The sequence below is a fragment of the Rousettus aegyptiacus genome, unplaced genomic scaffold (genome assembly GCF_014176215.1).
Source record: "Rousettus aegyptiacus isolate mRouAeg1 unplaced genomic scaffold, mRouAeg1.p scaffold_m13_p_4, whole genome shotgun sequence".
NCBI classification, from domain to species: Eukaryota; Metazoa; Chordata; class Mammalia; order Chiroptera; family Pteropodidae; genus Rousettus; species Rousettus aegyptiacus.
Window position 1 is genome coordinate 55,443,906 of NW_023416307.1, and position 15,785 is coordinate 55,459,690.

General features: G+C 33.2%; 1 protein-coding gene across 4 annotated transcripts in view; it reads left to right on the forward strand.

The window, feature by feature from the left end:
- Positions 1 to 15,785, forward strand: part of GSK3B (glycogen synthase kinase 3 beta) — a 172,961-nt gene that overhangs the window by 106,422 nt on the left and 50,754 nt on the right. For all 4 annotated transcript variants that reach the window (XM_016158805.2, XM_016158806.2, XM_016158803.2 and 1 more), the window contains 3 exons: positions 324 to 454; positions 3,787 to 3,893; positions 8,073 to 8,170. In XM_016158805.2, the coding sequence (XP_016014291.1) occupies positions 324 to 454; positions 3,787 to 3,893; positions 8,073 to 8,170 (336 nt within the window). The remainder of the gene's footprint in view (positions 1 to 323; positions 455 to 3,786; positions 3,894 to 8,072; positions 8,171 to 15,785) is intronic.

Here is a 15,785-nt window from a genome sequence, read left to right on the forward strand (position 1 = left end):
TCTGAGCTTTTTATCTGTTTGAAGAAAACACCCAATCTTAGCAGGCTTGTTGTGAGATGTTAGTAAAGTAAAAAATTATGACAAATTATGTTGTAAAATTTCCTTTTTTAAGATATTAAAGAGTGTTATACATATAATATGGGGTAATGAAACTTTAATTAGCTAATTAATATAAACATGACATGAAACTTGTAAGAGGACAATTAGTGCTAATAATCCCTAGCATTTCACCTGTCTGTTAATCTGTTACTTTATTTACTGCCTCAGAATGCTGATTTGTTTGGGATATACAGTATTCAATTATTTTTTACTATTTATTCCAGTTGTATATGTATCAGCTGTTCCGAAGTTTAGCCTATATTCATTCCTTTGGAATCTGCCATCGGGATATTAAACCACAGAACCTCTTGTTGGACCCCGATACAGCCGTCTTAAAACTTTGTGACTTTGGAAGGTAAGCTAAATCTCTTCTCCCTTTTTTCCTTCCTTTCCTGTTTCCCTCCACCTCATGATGCTCTTTTTAAATATATTTCTTTTATGATGTCAGTCTAAAAATGCTGTATTCCTTATTCAAAGAATATAAACTAGTGTAGTTTTTTTGTGAAAGTAGTTTTGGTAAATTTTGTCAGAATTATAAATGCATATAATTTTTCACCCAGCAGTTTAACTCCTAGGAATTATTTCCTTAGAAACAGACATTTTCAAAATATTGTATAGGCAGGGATTTTTTTTTTATCAGAGCATTGTTTATAAATGTCTGTCAGTAGGAAAATGACTGGATAAATTATGGTACATACACATATAATGTAATACATGTAGCTGTGAAAAAAAGCATGAGATAGCTCTCTATGAATTGAAAAGGAATGATCTCTAAGAAATATTAAATGAAAAAAGCAAGATCAAAACTGTATATGTAGCATTCTCCTTTGTGTTTTAAAAACAGAGCTTAGTCATGTGTATACAGTTATATGTATGGCTTATTTCTGGAATGATATATAATAAACCCATGACATTGATTGCTCCTAGGAAGGGAATATTGGAAGTATAGTATAGATAGGTAACTTTTACATTGATTGTACTTTTGTATTGTTTGAATTTTTATTATATGTATATATTCCTTTTTCAGTAAGAACTAATTTTTAAAAAATACTGATTATTATACATTACTGTGTATCTTTTTAAACTCCAAGTTAATCTCAATTTAGAGACGAGGCAAAAGATCTAATAGCAATATTTTCTTCCTTTTCCACTATAATTGGGTTTCTTATTCTTCCTTTTTTTTTTTTTTTTTTTTTCCTGCAAATTCCAGTGCACTTTCTGTTTTCTTAAACTTATTCTTTGGTAACATTGTGTAATAAAACTTCATCCTTTCCATCTCCATGGTATCCAGGGTCTTGTGCTTCTGTGGTCTGACCTTTCAGCATGAAGTCAAACCTATATCCCCAAGTAACTCAGGCAATTAACCTCTCTTCTCTCTAATGTAATCACCTAGAGTAAACGCACTCCTCTCACTCCCTAAGACATCTCCACATAACTTGAATTGTCTCCAAATTTTTATCATTCTCACAAATTCTTACTTTTCAACTCAGCTCTTTATAGATATTGACTCACACTTGCAAATAGCTGTATTCCTACCTCTCTGTAATACTTTTATATCTACCCACAGTTTAAAGTTTAGGTTTAATATAGGATATATTTTCTATAGGCTGTCTCTTGAGAGTCTTAACAAGCATATCCGCTCTGTCATGAGTTAACTATTCTTAGTCTCACAAGGGTGTCTTCTTTCAGACCATTCCCTTTTTTACAGTTTCCTAATTTCAGACACCTATTATAGGATCCAACTCATTTTGCAGACTATAACTCTGTCCCTTCAACTATAGGAAGGGGAGAAAGATATTACCTCGCAACTCTTATTTGTTGCTTGAAACAAAGTGCTACTATTATTATGCGTAGAACAAATTGTCCAAATTAGATGAGTTTTATTTTTATGGGGTGTATTCCCCACTGAGAGTGACTGATTGGTATAGACTGTAAAAAGACTATGAGACATCAAGTTTAGTAGTTTTTGCTTTTACTGTAATGTTAACACTGTTGCTATGGTTCATTTTATTGGGACATAGAAATCACTTTGTTCTTACATATTTCGAATAGGGACTTCACTTGTATGATAATAGCTCATTTTTAATAATAGCTCTGATAATAAAGTTGCCTTTTTGGTTTTTAACAGTTGGTTTTGGCAAGTAGAGTTTGAGATATACTTTAGGTCCTTAGTGCCAGAGTTTGAGATATACTTTAGGTCCTTAGTGCCAGGTTGGTGGTGATTTGAAGAAAACAGTATTATTCCCTCGTTAGTAATTTTTTTACTGGATGAAGTAGAATCTGGAAATAGGTGAAGGGTTGGTTGGGCTTTAGGACTGTATGTGACTACCATATTTGATGCTCTCAACCCTCAAAGGGCAATAAGTTATAGCCAGCCTCACCTGAAGAGGTAACTTCATTTAGTAGTGAAGAAATCATCAGGCTGTGAAGTTTCAAATACTGCCTTCTTTATCTTATACTGAATTTCTGAGTACATAATTGGAATGTGTCTTGTTAATAAAATCCTTAATAAAGTAGGAAGGTTTTATCAGTTATGCTGAAAAAGTATCTTAATTTTCATGCAGCCTAAAAATAGGGATTGATATTTATTAATTTATAAAATGGTTGGTGTATGTCAGTACTTGTGGAGAATGCTAAAAAGTAAACTGCCTCTCACCCTCAAAACTTGTAATGAAGGAAAAATAGGTTAAGGTCAAGAGTTTTCATGGACCAGGAATAAATAGAAGAAAAGAAAGTCCAGACTTTGAAACCCTTGTGACCACTTTCATCTATCTCTGATTTTCCCATACCTTTACTTCAAAATTTTCTTAACCTTCCCTCATTACTGACCTTTTTATTTTGATTTTGTTGTTCATAGTCATTTCCTGTATTTATCTCTGCTATTATGTCAAAATAGTTAGCTTCTACAGCAGTTTATTTTCATAGTGTGTCTTGAAGTTATCTTGAGAGATATCGCAAAAGAAACCAATTTTAATTCACAGTAATGTTTAAAATATATACCACAAAGTTTTGTAAGGAAAGTGGGATTAAGGGAACATGTAATTAATCTTAGGACAACAGAGTTAAGAATTCATAAGCTATGAATCATCTCTGCCCTAAAGGAGTGAGCACGGTTCCTTTTAATTGGATAATGGATGTTCAGACAGTTAACAAATTGACAAAGATGGGGGAAAAAATAAAGTAGATTGGGTCTATAAGCCTTGGGATATTCACTCTGAGTCAGAAGTCAGATTATGAAAAAGTGGCTCAATTTCTTACTCTTAAAAAAATGAGTGAAAAGTATTCATTCTTATAATCTATTGCTATGCTTTTTTGGTGGGGTGAGGTATAATTTTTCTACTCTTCTTTGTATTTTGGAGGTGGAATTTAGGGAACACAGAGGGTCAAAAGGAATTCAGCATTTATCCTCTTGTGACTTTTTAGCTCTTTTTTCCTTAGGGTGACAGTTGACAAATGCAGTCTTTAAAAGTTGCTGTTATTTTTTTAAATTAATGTCGTGTTAAAATTTTAAGTTTCTTTTGTCAGAGATAGTTATAGTTCGTATTTTCTTTTTCATATGTTTTATGATTGGAATTATATGCATATTAGGTAAACATTCAGTATTGTGAATAATAGCAGTTTAGGTTCTTTTAAGGTTTAAATTTAGTTTAAAGAATCTCTGCTTTTTATTTATTTATTTTTTATTAGTGCAAAGCAGCTGGTCCGAGGAGAACCCAATGTTTCGTATATCTGTTCTCGGTACTATAGGGCACCAGAGTTGATCTTTGGAGCCACTGATTATACCTCTAGTATAGGTAAGTACTGAATCTGAATATAATGGCTTGCAATTATTAATTGTTTTGTTTTTAGTAATTTACTACTACTAATCTATACTTTCACTTAAAGATAGGTATGCCCTGAAATACATTTCTTTTTGACAATTGATATGCAAAATTGTGTAGAATATTAAAAAAATTGCCATCTAGAATTTAAAATGTATTTACTATCCTGTTTTGAGATTTTTTGGATTACTAGAATAATAAAGCTAATTTTTTGTGACTGTGTGCTTTCTTTATGATTACATTTGTTTTTAACTTTCAAATAAATCCTAAGTATACCTTTTCTTTCCTTTTCTTTTTTTTTTTCTTAATTTCCCTGATATACTCACTTCTGAGCATGGTCACCAGTTGGAGAATTTGCAACCATTAAGTTTATGATGAAAGTAATGAGATCTGACCATATTGTTGACATTCCTATTATGCCGTCTCAGTTGGTTATTTAATTTTAATTCAGGTCAAAAAATAATTCTGACTTTTTCATTAGTATTTTGGCTAACCCCAGTGATTTTGTAGAATTCTTCACAAAAATCAGTGATAGGAGGAATTAAATGGAAATAATTTACTCAGTCTTCATTGACCATCTCTTCTACCCCATTTTTGCCCACAAGTAGGAGTAAACATGGAAAGTATGATCAGCTGGCTATGAATAGGAAGCTAAGAAAGGAAGTATACCCTTAGGCTAGGTGCAAATGGATATCACAATTATTTTATTGTTATATATCGTTTTTTAAAGATAATTCCTTAGTCCAAAAACAGAAACAAAAGCATACAAATACCAACAAACAAACAAAAGCCCCCAGTAATATAAAACTAAGAAAAATCAGAACTTGGACAATTTGTGTCTTTTGAGACAAGTAGAAATTCTCTAATATGAACAAATACCACTACACATTACCATTGTTATTTTGTCAAAGGACAAAAGGCTAAGGGGACAGCAGTTTTGCCCACCATTTCTTTTGTACCACCAGTGCGAATGTGAATACAGTGAAAAAGGCAGATAACATCTTAGTATTTTTAAGAAAATAGCTTTCCCCTTCAGAACTCTGAAAAGGTCCTGGAGGAACCAAGGCTCTGTAGACGATACTTGAGGCCTGCTGTACTGGAGGATAAAAAGTATACTTCAGGGGTGGGGGGGGTCAGGGAGGGGGAAGGGATAGATAGATAGATGGGGGTTAGTGGGAAGATATACTCCAAGTTTCACCGTGTCTACATTATAGGATGTATGTTAAGGGACAAACGAGAAATAGAAACAAGGATATTTTGATTGGAGGAGAACTGGATTTAAGTTCCAGGTTTATTGCTACTTAGCTAAACTGTAAAGTGGAGATTACTAACAGTTCTGCCTACCTTACTGAGTGGCTGCGAGGATTAAATAAAATGTTAGTGAATGTACTATAGAAATGTAAGGTAGTATTCTTTTTGTAATATTTTTAACTCAAAAGCAAATTTTATCAAAAGCAAATTTTAGTTTTTAGCTCATTATCTTTAGACGTGTCATTTGGTTTTCTAAGTGCTTTATATTTTATTCAGATATATGCTGATGATCACCTGCACACCAGATAACTAAGATGAATTGTGCCTAAGTAAATGCAGTTTACTTCTTTTAAAAAAAGTTATAACCACATCATTTGACACATTAAGGCATGTTTATATAAACTATTGACCCTTTTAAGAATGCCTTACTTCTGTAAATGGCAATGTGCCTAGCCGCTTTTTGGAATCTTCTCATGAAGGACAGCATATTCTGTTTTCTCTATTAGGAGCCAATTCTCTGGATGTTATGAGTCCCTGCTTTCCAGTAGCCTCCTTTGCATGGCTAAAGCCAAGATTCTTACTTCTGATTTTCTAAACTTAGAACTCAAGTATATGCCACTTGTTTAACTCTGGGGCCTTCTGAACCCAAATAAGCCTAGATATGGCCTCCCTTTTTAGACTTAGAATACTTGCCTCTTCAAACTTTGGAAGATTTGTAAACAGACAAAAACAAAGGTATATAGAAGTGTACTAATCCAGGTACATTTTGGAAATATTTTAAACAGTGATGTTTAAAGCGAAAGAGTAGCTGGTTCTGACTAAATTATTATCATATTCGGATATAACTAGAGCTAAGACTGAAGGCTCTGCTATATTGTCTTACTGAGAAATGGTAGACTGAGAAAAAATAGCTTCTTTAGGATAAAGAATTAAGCTTACAGATGCCTGAAGAAACAGTTATTCTGTGATAATGAGGCAATTATTCAAGACACTAGTATCTTGATTGGGAATTGAAATTGGGTTCCAGGTCTACCTCTGCTATTCACTAGCTTGACCTTTGACAAGTCATTGAACTTTATTATGCCTTAATTTCTTTATCTGTGAAGTATGTTAAACTAGATGGTCTTGAAAGATTGCTTTTACCATGAATTAGAGTTAAGTGAGAAACAGAATACTGTTTTGGCTTAACCCCCAAATAACCAGAAAATTCAGTATGCCAGAGCATTTATTTTTTCGTGCCTTCTGTTCCGTTTTGTTCAGTTCGAAGAATGTCATCCATTTGTTCTGTGGTGTAAGAATAGAAGATATTTTTGTATCTCCCAGAAAAATGAATGATAAATATCTTTGTTTTAGTAATTTTCTAAGTTAACATGTGTTGAAGACCGCTAGTATAGTTGTCACTTGAGTCTTTTTATTACTCATCTTCCGTGACAACTACTAAGCAATAATATTCTTAATGTTTTACTTCTTGTCTCCCATATTTGTAGCTTATATTAATAATCCTAGCTAGGAAAGTGTTCCTCGTGGTTTTTTTGTTTGTTTTGTGTGTGTGTGTGTGTGTGTGTGTGTGTGTGTGTGTGTGTGTTAATGAAACTGTAATAATTCCCCTGCAATTTTTCCAGCTGTGTCTTCTGAGATGAATTTTTCCTTTTATAGAGGAAAGAAGTGAGTGCATATTACCTTTCATCTAATTAGCTAGGTAAAGGGATGTTTTTAAACCTAGATCAAAATAAAGCGTTTACATTAATAGGCAATACTTCTTTTCCATTTGATTTTAGGCGTTAGTATTACTATTGGCCTTAAGTAAAGTAAGGATTTCCTAGCAGGCTTTCATATTTGCTTCATTTAGCAATTACCTAATATGTCAAGGAAGGCTTTTTCAATCTATGTTTGCAAAATAAGTGTCTTTGTTGTCATTATTTGGAACTAGACAAATTCAACTTGAATTTCTTGAATGAATCTTATGTCATTATTTTTCTAGGCTGGGAAAAACTAGTTACTGGAGCAGGGATTTCCAGTCCCTCTTGATAGCACATCTTACCACATGAGACCACTTAAATTATTTGTTGTCTTCTTGCCATTCCACTATTCTTCTTCCCTACTGGTAGATGAGAAAGGCCAGAAGTGATTTATGTTCATCTCCCTAAAGCACTTGCTTGTTCATTTAAAAAAAAAAAACAACAACAGCAGCAAAAAAAAAAAAAAAAAAAAAAAAAAAAAAAAACCAGCAATCTTGGGCATCTAGAAACTGAAAGTTAGCTTTTCCTTACAGGAAGTGTTACTGATGAGCTATAAATGAGTGACCATATCGTTTATCTTCCCATTGGTAATACTTTTACAAGAGAAAGGGGGTGCTATTAGTAGTTGTCCCAGGACAATAGTTCTAAATGAGGACTATTTATGGGTAAGCAATGATGTATGCTTTAAAATTATTTGTACATTCAAAGTTCTAAAATTGTTTCACAGAATTTGCATTGGCTTACAATTCCCTGTATAGGAGATTAAACCTTTGGTTGTTGCTACTCTGTAAGCACCTGCTAATTGCAGGAATTGTGTCACTTTGACTTATTTTTACATGTGACAAGTATATAACCATGCCCTATGTTTTGTAACTAGAATTCCCCTGTCTTGGTTGTTGAAGACTTGAACACCTGATATTTGATAATTAAATTTACCTCTTATTGGCTTATTATTATTGGCCTTGTTTCGTCTTTAGTACATTTAATACTTAATTTTAAAATGGATTAAGAATAGTTTGATAACTTTCCTCTGTTCTGGATTGGGCAATCTTTTGATTGTGATATTTATTCTCTGATCAAAGTAAAATTAGAAAATATATACAAATATTTTTCAACTTAACTTAAGCTAAACAGTATTAATAAGCTTTTGTTTTCTCTTCAGATGTATGGTCTGCGGGCTGTGTGCTGGCCGAGCTGTTATTAGGACAACCAATATTTCCAGGGGACAGTGGTGTGGATCAGTTGGTGGAAATAATCAAGGTAAGAAGGTTGAATTGGAATTTTTGAACTGGAAGTAATTTCGTTGTTATTCTCAGAATGCATACATGTACACACTCAAGAAAAACTTAAATGGAGAAAGTGATCCAAGATCACATAGCAAATTCTGCTCTAGAGAAAGTGTAAGAACACAGCAGCCCTTTAGTTTCTAACTGAGTCATTATGATCCTGGAAAAGCTATTTTGGATATCTGATGCAAAAAATATATATACATATATATTTAAATTATTTAAAAACTGCAAGATCACTAAAATGTATATAAACTGAATAAGAGCACAAGCTATTGTCTATTTTTGTTCACTTGTATTGGCTGTTCCTAATACTTTACTGAGCACATAGGAGATGCTTGTATTTATTCAGTATATAAATACAAAATGGAAGCATGAATATCTACATGTATGGGTAGACCACTGAGAGAAGTAGAATTTTGACTCATAGGTTTAATATAACTTTATGTATTAGGTCTGTCAACACTTTCATTAACAACACCAGATTCAAAATATTATCTTGGAATTAGTGTTGTCCTTAAGAACAGTAGGGGTGGGATTTTAATTGAGTTTTTAAATGTAATTTTTTAAAGTTTTTAATATTTGAGATTTTATCCCTCCCTTTTAAAAAACTCTAATGTCTTTATAGTTAGGCTACTAGATTGGTTCATTCTAAGGTTACAGTTTGGCCAAAGCAACAATACCTACTGTCTTTTGGGCGTTATTCTTTATTTTCCAAATGTTTAATAGAAGTATAAAATTGAAACTATCCATAAAGGCCGTGTAGTCCAATTCTCCATCCAAGGGAAAACCTTCTTATTTATATTCCTGACAGAAGCTCTTCTAGTGTTTTCTTTAATAGTCCCAGCCATCAGTTCGCTAATTAGGGATGTAGCCTGTACTGTATCTGGACAGCTTGAATTTAGTTTTGATTGTATTGAGCCATAACTCCTTGGTAGCCTTTACCAGTTGTACACAGGGCTGTGATTAAGTTATTTTCAAATCTGTGTACTTAATTCTATAAAAAATATGTTGCTTTTGATAAAATGATTTTGCTAGATATCAGTATATGCAAGTGTGGTTGAAAAAATCAGTATGTGATCAAGAATTTTCCTTATTATCCATATAATTTCTTATGGTTTGCACCTGAGACAACTATGTATTTACAGTCTTTTTTTTTTTTTTCCTTCCTTTTTGGTAACCATCTTTTAGTTTCAAATTGAATGTTTAGCCTTTGTTCAGCAGATCTACTTCCTTCCTGATTCCCACACTACCCTCAGATCTCAGATCTAAATTCAAATATTTTGAATCTATGTTTCTCAAAAGCCTACATATTCCACATTATTCAAATTAATGTTCTGATATAGGGATTGGCAAACTTTTTCTGTAAAGGGCTAGATAAAATATTTGGGGCTTTGTGGGCTAAAATGCAAATCAAGGCTATCATTGAGATATATATTAACAAAAGAGAAAACAAATTTCCATAGATGGTTCATGGATGAAATTCAAAATATAATAATTATACACTTTGTTTTTGATAATATAGTCTAATAATTAGTAGAATGGAGTTCTTTTGGGGGGACTCTCACATTTCTCTTAATCGAAGTCCAATATTCGTGTTCCCTATTATCACATTGATTGCAAATGATTATCTGTAAAGTCAATTCTTAGTTCACGGGCCCTACAAAAACAGATTGGGCCATAGTTTGCTGACCCCTGCTCTCATGCAACCATTGAGCATGTCTTCTATCACCACGCTTTCACTTGATAAACTTAAGCTCACCATACAGTTCTCTGGGTATATTGTCATTCTATTTGTCACATATGTTTAGCTTATTAGAATTGTGTCATTTCTCAACAAAATGTAGTTTAGCATTGTTGTTAGTTTTAATCAATTCATCCATGATACAAATGAAATTGTTCTGGAAGCCAAGTGTACATCTATGATAAGTCCATATCTCATACTTGCCACTCACTCAATCTCAACTTTATGTTGAGTTTTTGTTACCACTCGTTGTTCAGTCCTTTTAATTCAGTTTTTTGCCAGTATTAATTTGTGCTTATTTAATAGATTTTAGTAGAAACTGTCAGTTTGTGATTGATGGTTTAAGACTTTATTTTCATTCAGGGCTTACTTTTCGCAAATTGGTTTGTGATAAATTTGTAGCAGTAGGCCAACTCTAAAACACTCTTTCATTTATGTGTTTTCTTGCCATCTTGCATTTATCTTTAAGGAACAGAGTCATCACCCTACTATAATTTCAAGTCACCGTCTATAGATATTTTGAAAGCGATATAAGATAATGGAATTAGCACCTCAGGGCACTTTGGAATATCCGGCTTCTTAGTCCCTTTTATTCCTAAGTGTGACTGCTCAAGATAGGTGAAATATCAGTACTAGTTTCCCATCCATTTGGTGAGCTGATGTTGTACATTATATTGAGGTTAATAGACATTTTGTTGTGAGGGTGTGTATGTCTGTGAGATGTAGCTCTAAATCTTAATGGGTGGAGGTTAGTAAACATTGTAGGGGTTATGTGTGTTTAATTTAGATCTAAATCTTGTTGATTGTGTACATCTGTTCCTTAAATATTGAAAATCTGTGATGTTTTGTTGAAATAAAATTCATGGCTAATTCTGATTTATCTGTTCCAGTTTTCGTGATTTAAGTTGTAAATCAGAAAAAAGAAGTTGTGTGGGTTAGCTTTCGAAGTTAAATGTTATTAAGACATTTTATTTTTTAAACAGATTCTGTTACTACTGCTAATCAGGGCTTCAAGAATTGATTTGAATTTTCCATGAAAATGGTCTCAGGTCCCCAATTTAATTCTTGATTTTTTTGAGATAATAGTCATGAACTGTTAGTTCTTATGGTAACTAGGGAATCCATGTTAATCTGTTCTTTTCTACTCTTTTTCCATTTTTCTTTTGAAAACCTCATGGGGATTCCTCTGGAGTATCTGGGTAGCTGACACACCCCTGTAAAATAGATACTCTTCCCTCTGAATTGAGTTTATGCAAAAAATTAAACAATCTTATAGCAAACTTAATGAATTTTATGTGTGGTAGACTTGCCTCATTATTTTATAAACTTTCTGAGCAGGGACTTTTGTTTTATTGTTATGTTTTAATATCCAAGGGCACCAAAATAGTTTTCTATAAAGTCTTGAATTAAGCTGCTAGACAGGGGTCCCCAGCTCCCAGGCCACAGATGGGTTGTCCTGTTAAGAGCAGGAGGTGAGGCAGCAGGCCAGCTAGCGAAGCTTCATCTGTCTTTGCAACTGCTCCCCAATGCTAGCATCACTGCCTCAGATCATCAGGCATTAGATTCTCACAGAAGCACTGGTCCCTGGTGCCAGAAAGGTTGGAGATCACTGGTCAACCATTGTTTATTCATGAATTTGGAATTACCTGGTAATAAGAAAAGTTAGTATGGTTGTATATGTTCATTGAGTTTTATTGGCTTAGGTACCATGCCAATATTTATAGCATGAGTAACACAGTTTTATAAACTAGCTAAGTTTTTAAAATACTCTTCCCTCTCTGCGCTCTAATAAGGCTTTTGCAAGATATTTAGAATAAGCTAAAAGTACAAAGCAGAACAGAGTTTAAAGTCATGAAAAATCTAAGTATGAAGAACACTTAATTTTCTGAGGTTGATTTCATGCAAAGGATTATCAGCTCAGCATTTCATTATCCCAGTTAACTTATGAAAATAAAAAAAAAATGCTTGGATTTTAAAAACATTTTTTAAAAGAAATTGTATTAAGGACTTCTCAGGTTATAAGATTTTTTTTCTTAAAATTGTCCTTAACATACTAGTTAAAATAATACCAAAAATTATCTGATGTAGTTTTAGATTCCTGGTTAAAAAAATAAGACTTTTTGGGAGAACTTCTACCAAGAATTTCACAAACATCAGTTTAGTAATATAGCATTGTCATTTGACACCTCCGCCATCATTCGCACCAATGGGGTTATTTAGAAAAAAGAGTCTTCTGAATACTTGGAGAAGGTAATATTTTTTAATGATGTTTACTTTTTAAATTATTATATATGTTATAATTTTATATACTCAATGCAGAATACTGAGAAAACACACATACAAAGAACAAAAGCAATTTCTTACTACTCATGAAAAATTACTTCTATAAATATTTTTATATACTTTTCTGTGCATATATGTTTAAACAAAAATGCCATCTGTTTTATAGACTTTTTAAACTAAATTATATTTCTCACATAAAATATATTTTGACTGTTTTTTAAATGACTGCATAATTCTATTTTATGATTATATTCTGAATTTCATAATTGATTCTGAGAATAATATCATTAAAGTTAAGTGATCTCTTACTGCCTTTGAAAATAAATTATATGCAGTATTTAGCTGCTGAAGATTTGATCACTAACTTTTTTTATATAAGTGACAAATACCCATCAAATTCCCCAGATGGATTGAAGTAGAAGCAGTCTAGGGAAGTTCTGGACCTAGGAATGCTGGAAGTTTTACTAAGTTTCTTTTCCCCTTCCAAATTTTAAAATAAATTTCAAGTAAGGAAAGGTGAACTTCAGTCCAGAGCTCAATTTCTGAATTAAAATATCACAAAAACTAAAAGTTTGAAAGAAACCAACCATTTTGTAGAATTTCAGGTTTCTAATGCACTAATGTTCATGGAAATATGCTTTCATTTATTCCATGAACATTTACTTATGTTTAATAATAAATTGACCATTACTTTCTGATGGAAGAGTTTTAGGGCAGAATTAGTCGCACCTTTTGATGATAGAATTTCAGTATAGCTTTTATGGTTTTAGCCTTTAAAACTTAGATGTATCTCTTAGAAAAAGCATGACAAATATATAGATGCTTAATTTATTGCAATAACAAAATTGTTATAAGGCAATTAGAGTTACTTAATTTCTCTTATAAAACAACTTTGTAAACTATTGTTTAATTTTCTCAGCAATAATTACACAACTTAGATATCTGTGTAGATAGCTCTTACATGCCTAAAAGCTAATAAAATCTTATCTCTAGCAGAAACTTGAAAAATTTGAAAGTAAAAACAATATGACTCAAATAATTTTTTGATTATGTTATTATAGCTAAGTAAATAGACTTCATTTCTTCTGATGCTTACCAATGGAAAGTTTTTGAAGGAAATAGATTTAGCAGTGGAGAGTGAGATCAAGGAGGAAGGGAAAGGAGACGATTTTCACTTCTTTACTGTTCTATGATACTGATTTTTTTTTAACAATCATATATATTTTTTTTGCAATTAGGGAAACTGTGAAAACATAGATCCTTTCAATTGTTTTGTGCCAGAATCTTGTTAGTAAACAAAAACATTAAAATTTAGAGAGCCACATTTTGTTATAAATATTTGTCTAAATAATTGTTTTCCTGATCTGCCAATTTAACTGATGGCTGGCTCCTCAGAAATGTACATTTTCAGATACTAAGAAACTACTGCTAATCATAAAGCTGCTACTTAGTGAGACCTTAACTCTGTACAAGGCACTGTGCTAATAAACACTTTATGTACATTACTACATTTTATCCTTACATTAATCCTAGGAAGATGATGTTGATGATTACTGCTGCCATCATATTTAGGAGGAGTTGGTTGGTAGAAATCCTTTCTGATTCATCTTTAGTTAAATTAATATCCTCTATTTTGTGAGCAAGGAAAGGGGCTACCGAAGTAACACCCTTTAACACATACGTTTGTGTCTTTCCACAGTGCCAGGTTTATTGAGTGGAACCTTCTCAGGTAAACCAATCAGGTATCCACGCAAGTTAATACACAACACACACAGAGGGGAAGTACAGAGTCTTACATGACAGGGCATGGAGATGAAAGTCCTCATCGTCTCCAAAGCGAGTTTTGTTGGCTGGAGGTATTGATAGTGCACGTCGGTCTTAAGCCACTCGCTATGATGTGCAGAAGGTCAGAGTCTTCATCTCTCGGCATACCCATTTCCTGATGCTCTCAGTTCAGGGTTGAGCATCATCTGTCTGAGGTGTTCAGCTTATGTGGTCCTTACAAGGTGGACTTTTTATGTTTATCGGCTCCTGTAGTTGGGGGCTCAGACTACTGATGTTTCTGTGGTTTGGGGTGTTGTGATCACACCCTAAGAGAGTTGCCATTTGCCAGTTGACATTACTGTCACAGCTCCTATGGATCCTATTCAGTAAAGTCCAAAAAGTCCTCAATTCTCTATGCTCTATACATCTATTCATGAGTTTTGTAGATCTGGGAAAACAATATGCTGTCCTTAATATCAACTTAATATCCAGAACTCATTAATTCATATTTATTATATGTTAGTAATTTTTAAAGGTGACCACAAATTAAAGGAAACAGCACCTAAATCTTATTGAAATGAATATACCTGTCACTTTGACATGTCTTTGGACTAGGTTTAATTTTACTTCATCTAAAGCAATCAAGGTTATAATGGTGGGTTTCTTTGCTTTCAGATACAACTCAACATTATTTTCACCATCTTTATTTAGCAAACGTTTTAGATTTTTGGTTATCTCTATATCATGGTTTCTTCAGCACATGCGTGCTTATATTCTCCTGGTTTAACATTTTTACTATCAAATAGTCTCAAACAGAGGGCTAAGATATTAATTAAATCAGAGTTTAATAAGTATAAAATACTTTTTTTTTCTTAAGTTTTTTGATCAGTGAAATATTTTTGCTAACATACATTGGGAATTTAATAATATGTTATCTGGTGATAGTCCGTTCTCACATTATAGAGCTCTTGTATTATTAACAGACTGCAAGGACAACATATTAAACTTCTACCTTCTTTTCCCACTCCCCAGAATGTGTACATACACCCCATAACACATTGTGTTACAGATTTTTACTTGCAATATATGTTACATGTACTATATAAACAATAGTTGGTTGCTTAATTCAGGGGTTCCCAGCCCCAGGGCCACGGACTTTTTTTTTTTTTTTTTCGGTGAAGGATAACGGTTTAAATTTACAAAGGATCCAACAAGCAAATTTGTTTCCAGGAAAGGTAGAGATTTTTACTGACTACAGTGCAGATACCATCAGGGTATACATGGGCCTTGGCCACTTTGCACCTAGTAGCAGGTCAGACTTGCCATGGCTTAGCACATTTACAAAAACACTGTTAGGAACTGGGCCACACAGCAGTGGGTGAATTAGCAAAGTTGCATCTGTGTTTGCAACTGCTCCTCAGTGTTAGCATCTCCGCCTCAGCTCCACCTCAGATCATCAGGCATTGGATTCTCATAGGAGCTCCAGTCCCTGTTACCAGAAAGGTCGGGGACCACTGGAATTCATACTTATATTATTTAAATTTTTCATGTTTATTAATGATGAGAGAAGCAACTTTTAATAGGGTTTGGATCATGGACCACTTTGAAAATCTGTTCATAGCAATGGACTCTCCTCCAGAAAACTGATACATGCCAGAATTTTACATAATATTAGGAGATCCTTGGGCTTTCTGAAGCTCATCCAGGAACCCTAGGTCAAGAATTAAGCTTTAAAGGCTGCAAGCAGCTGAATTACTGAAGTTTGGCGACCTCTGGTGTTGAGCTATTAAAAAGCAAG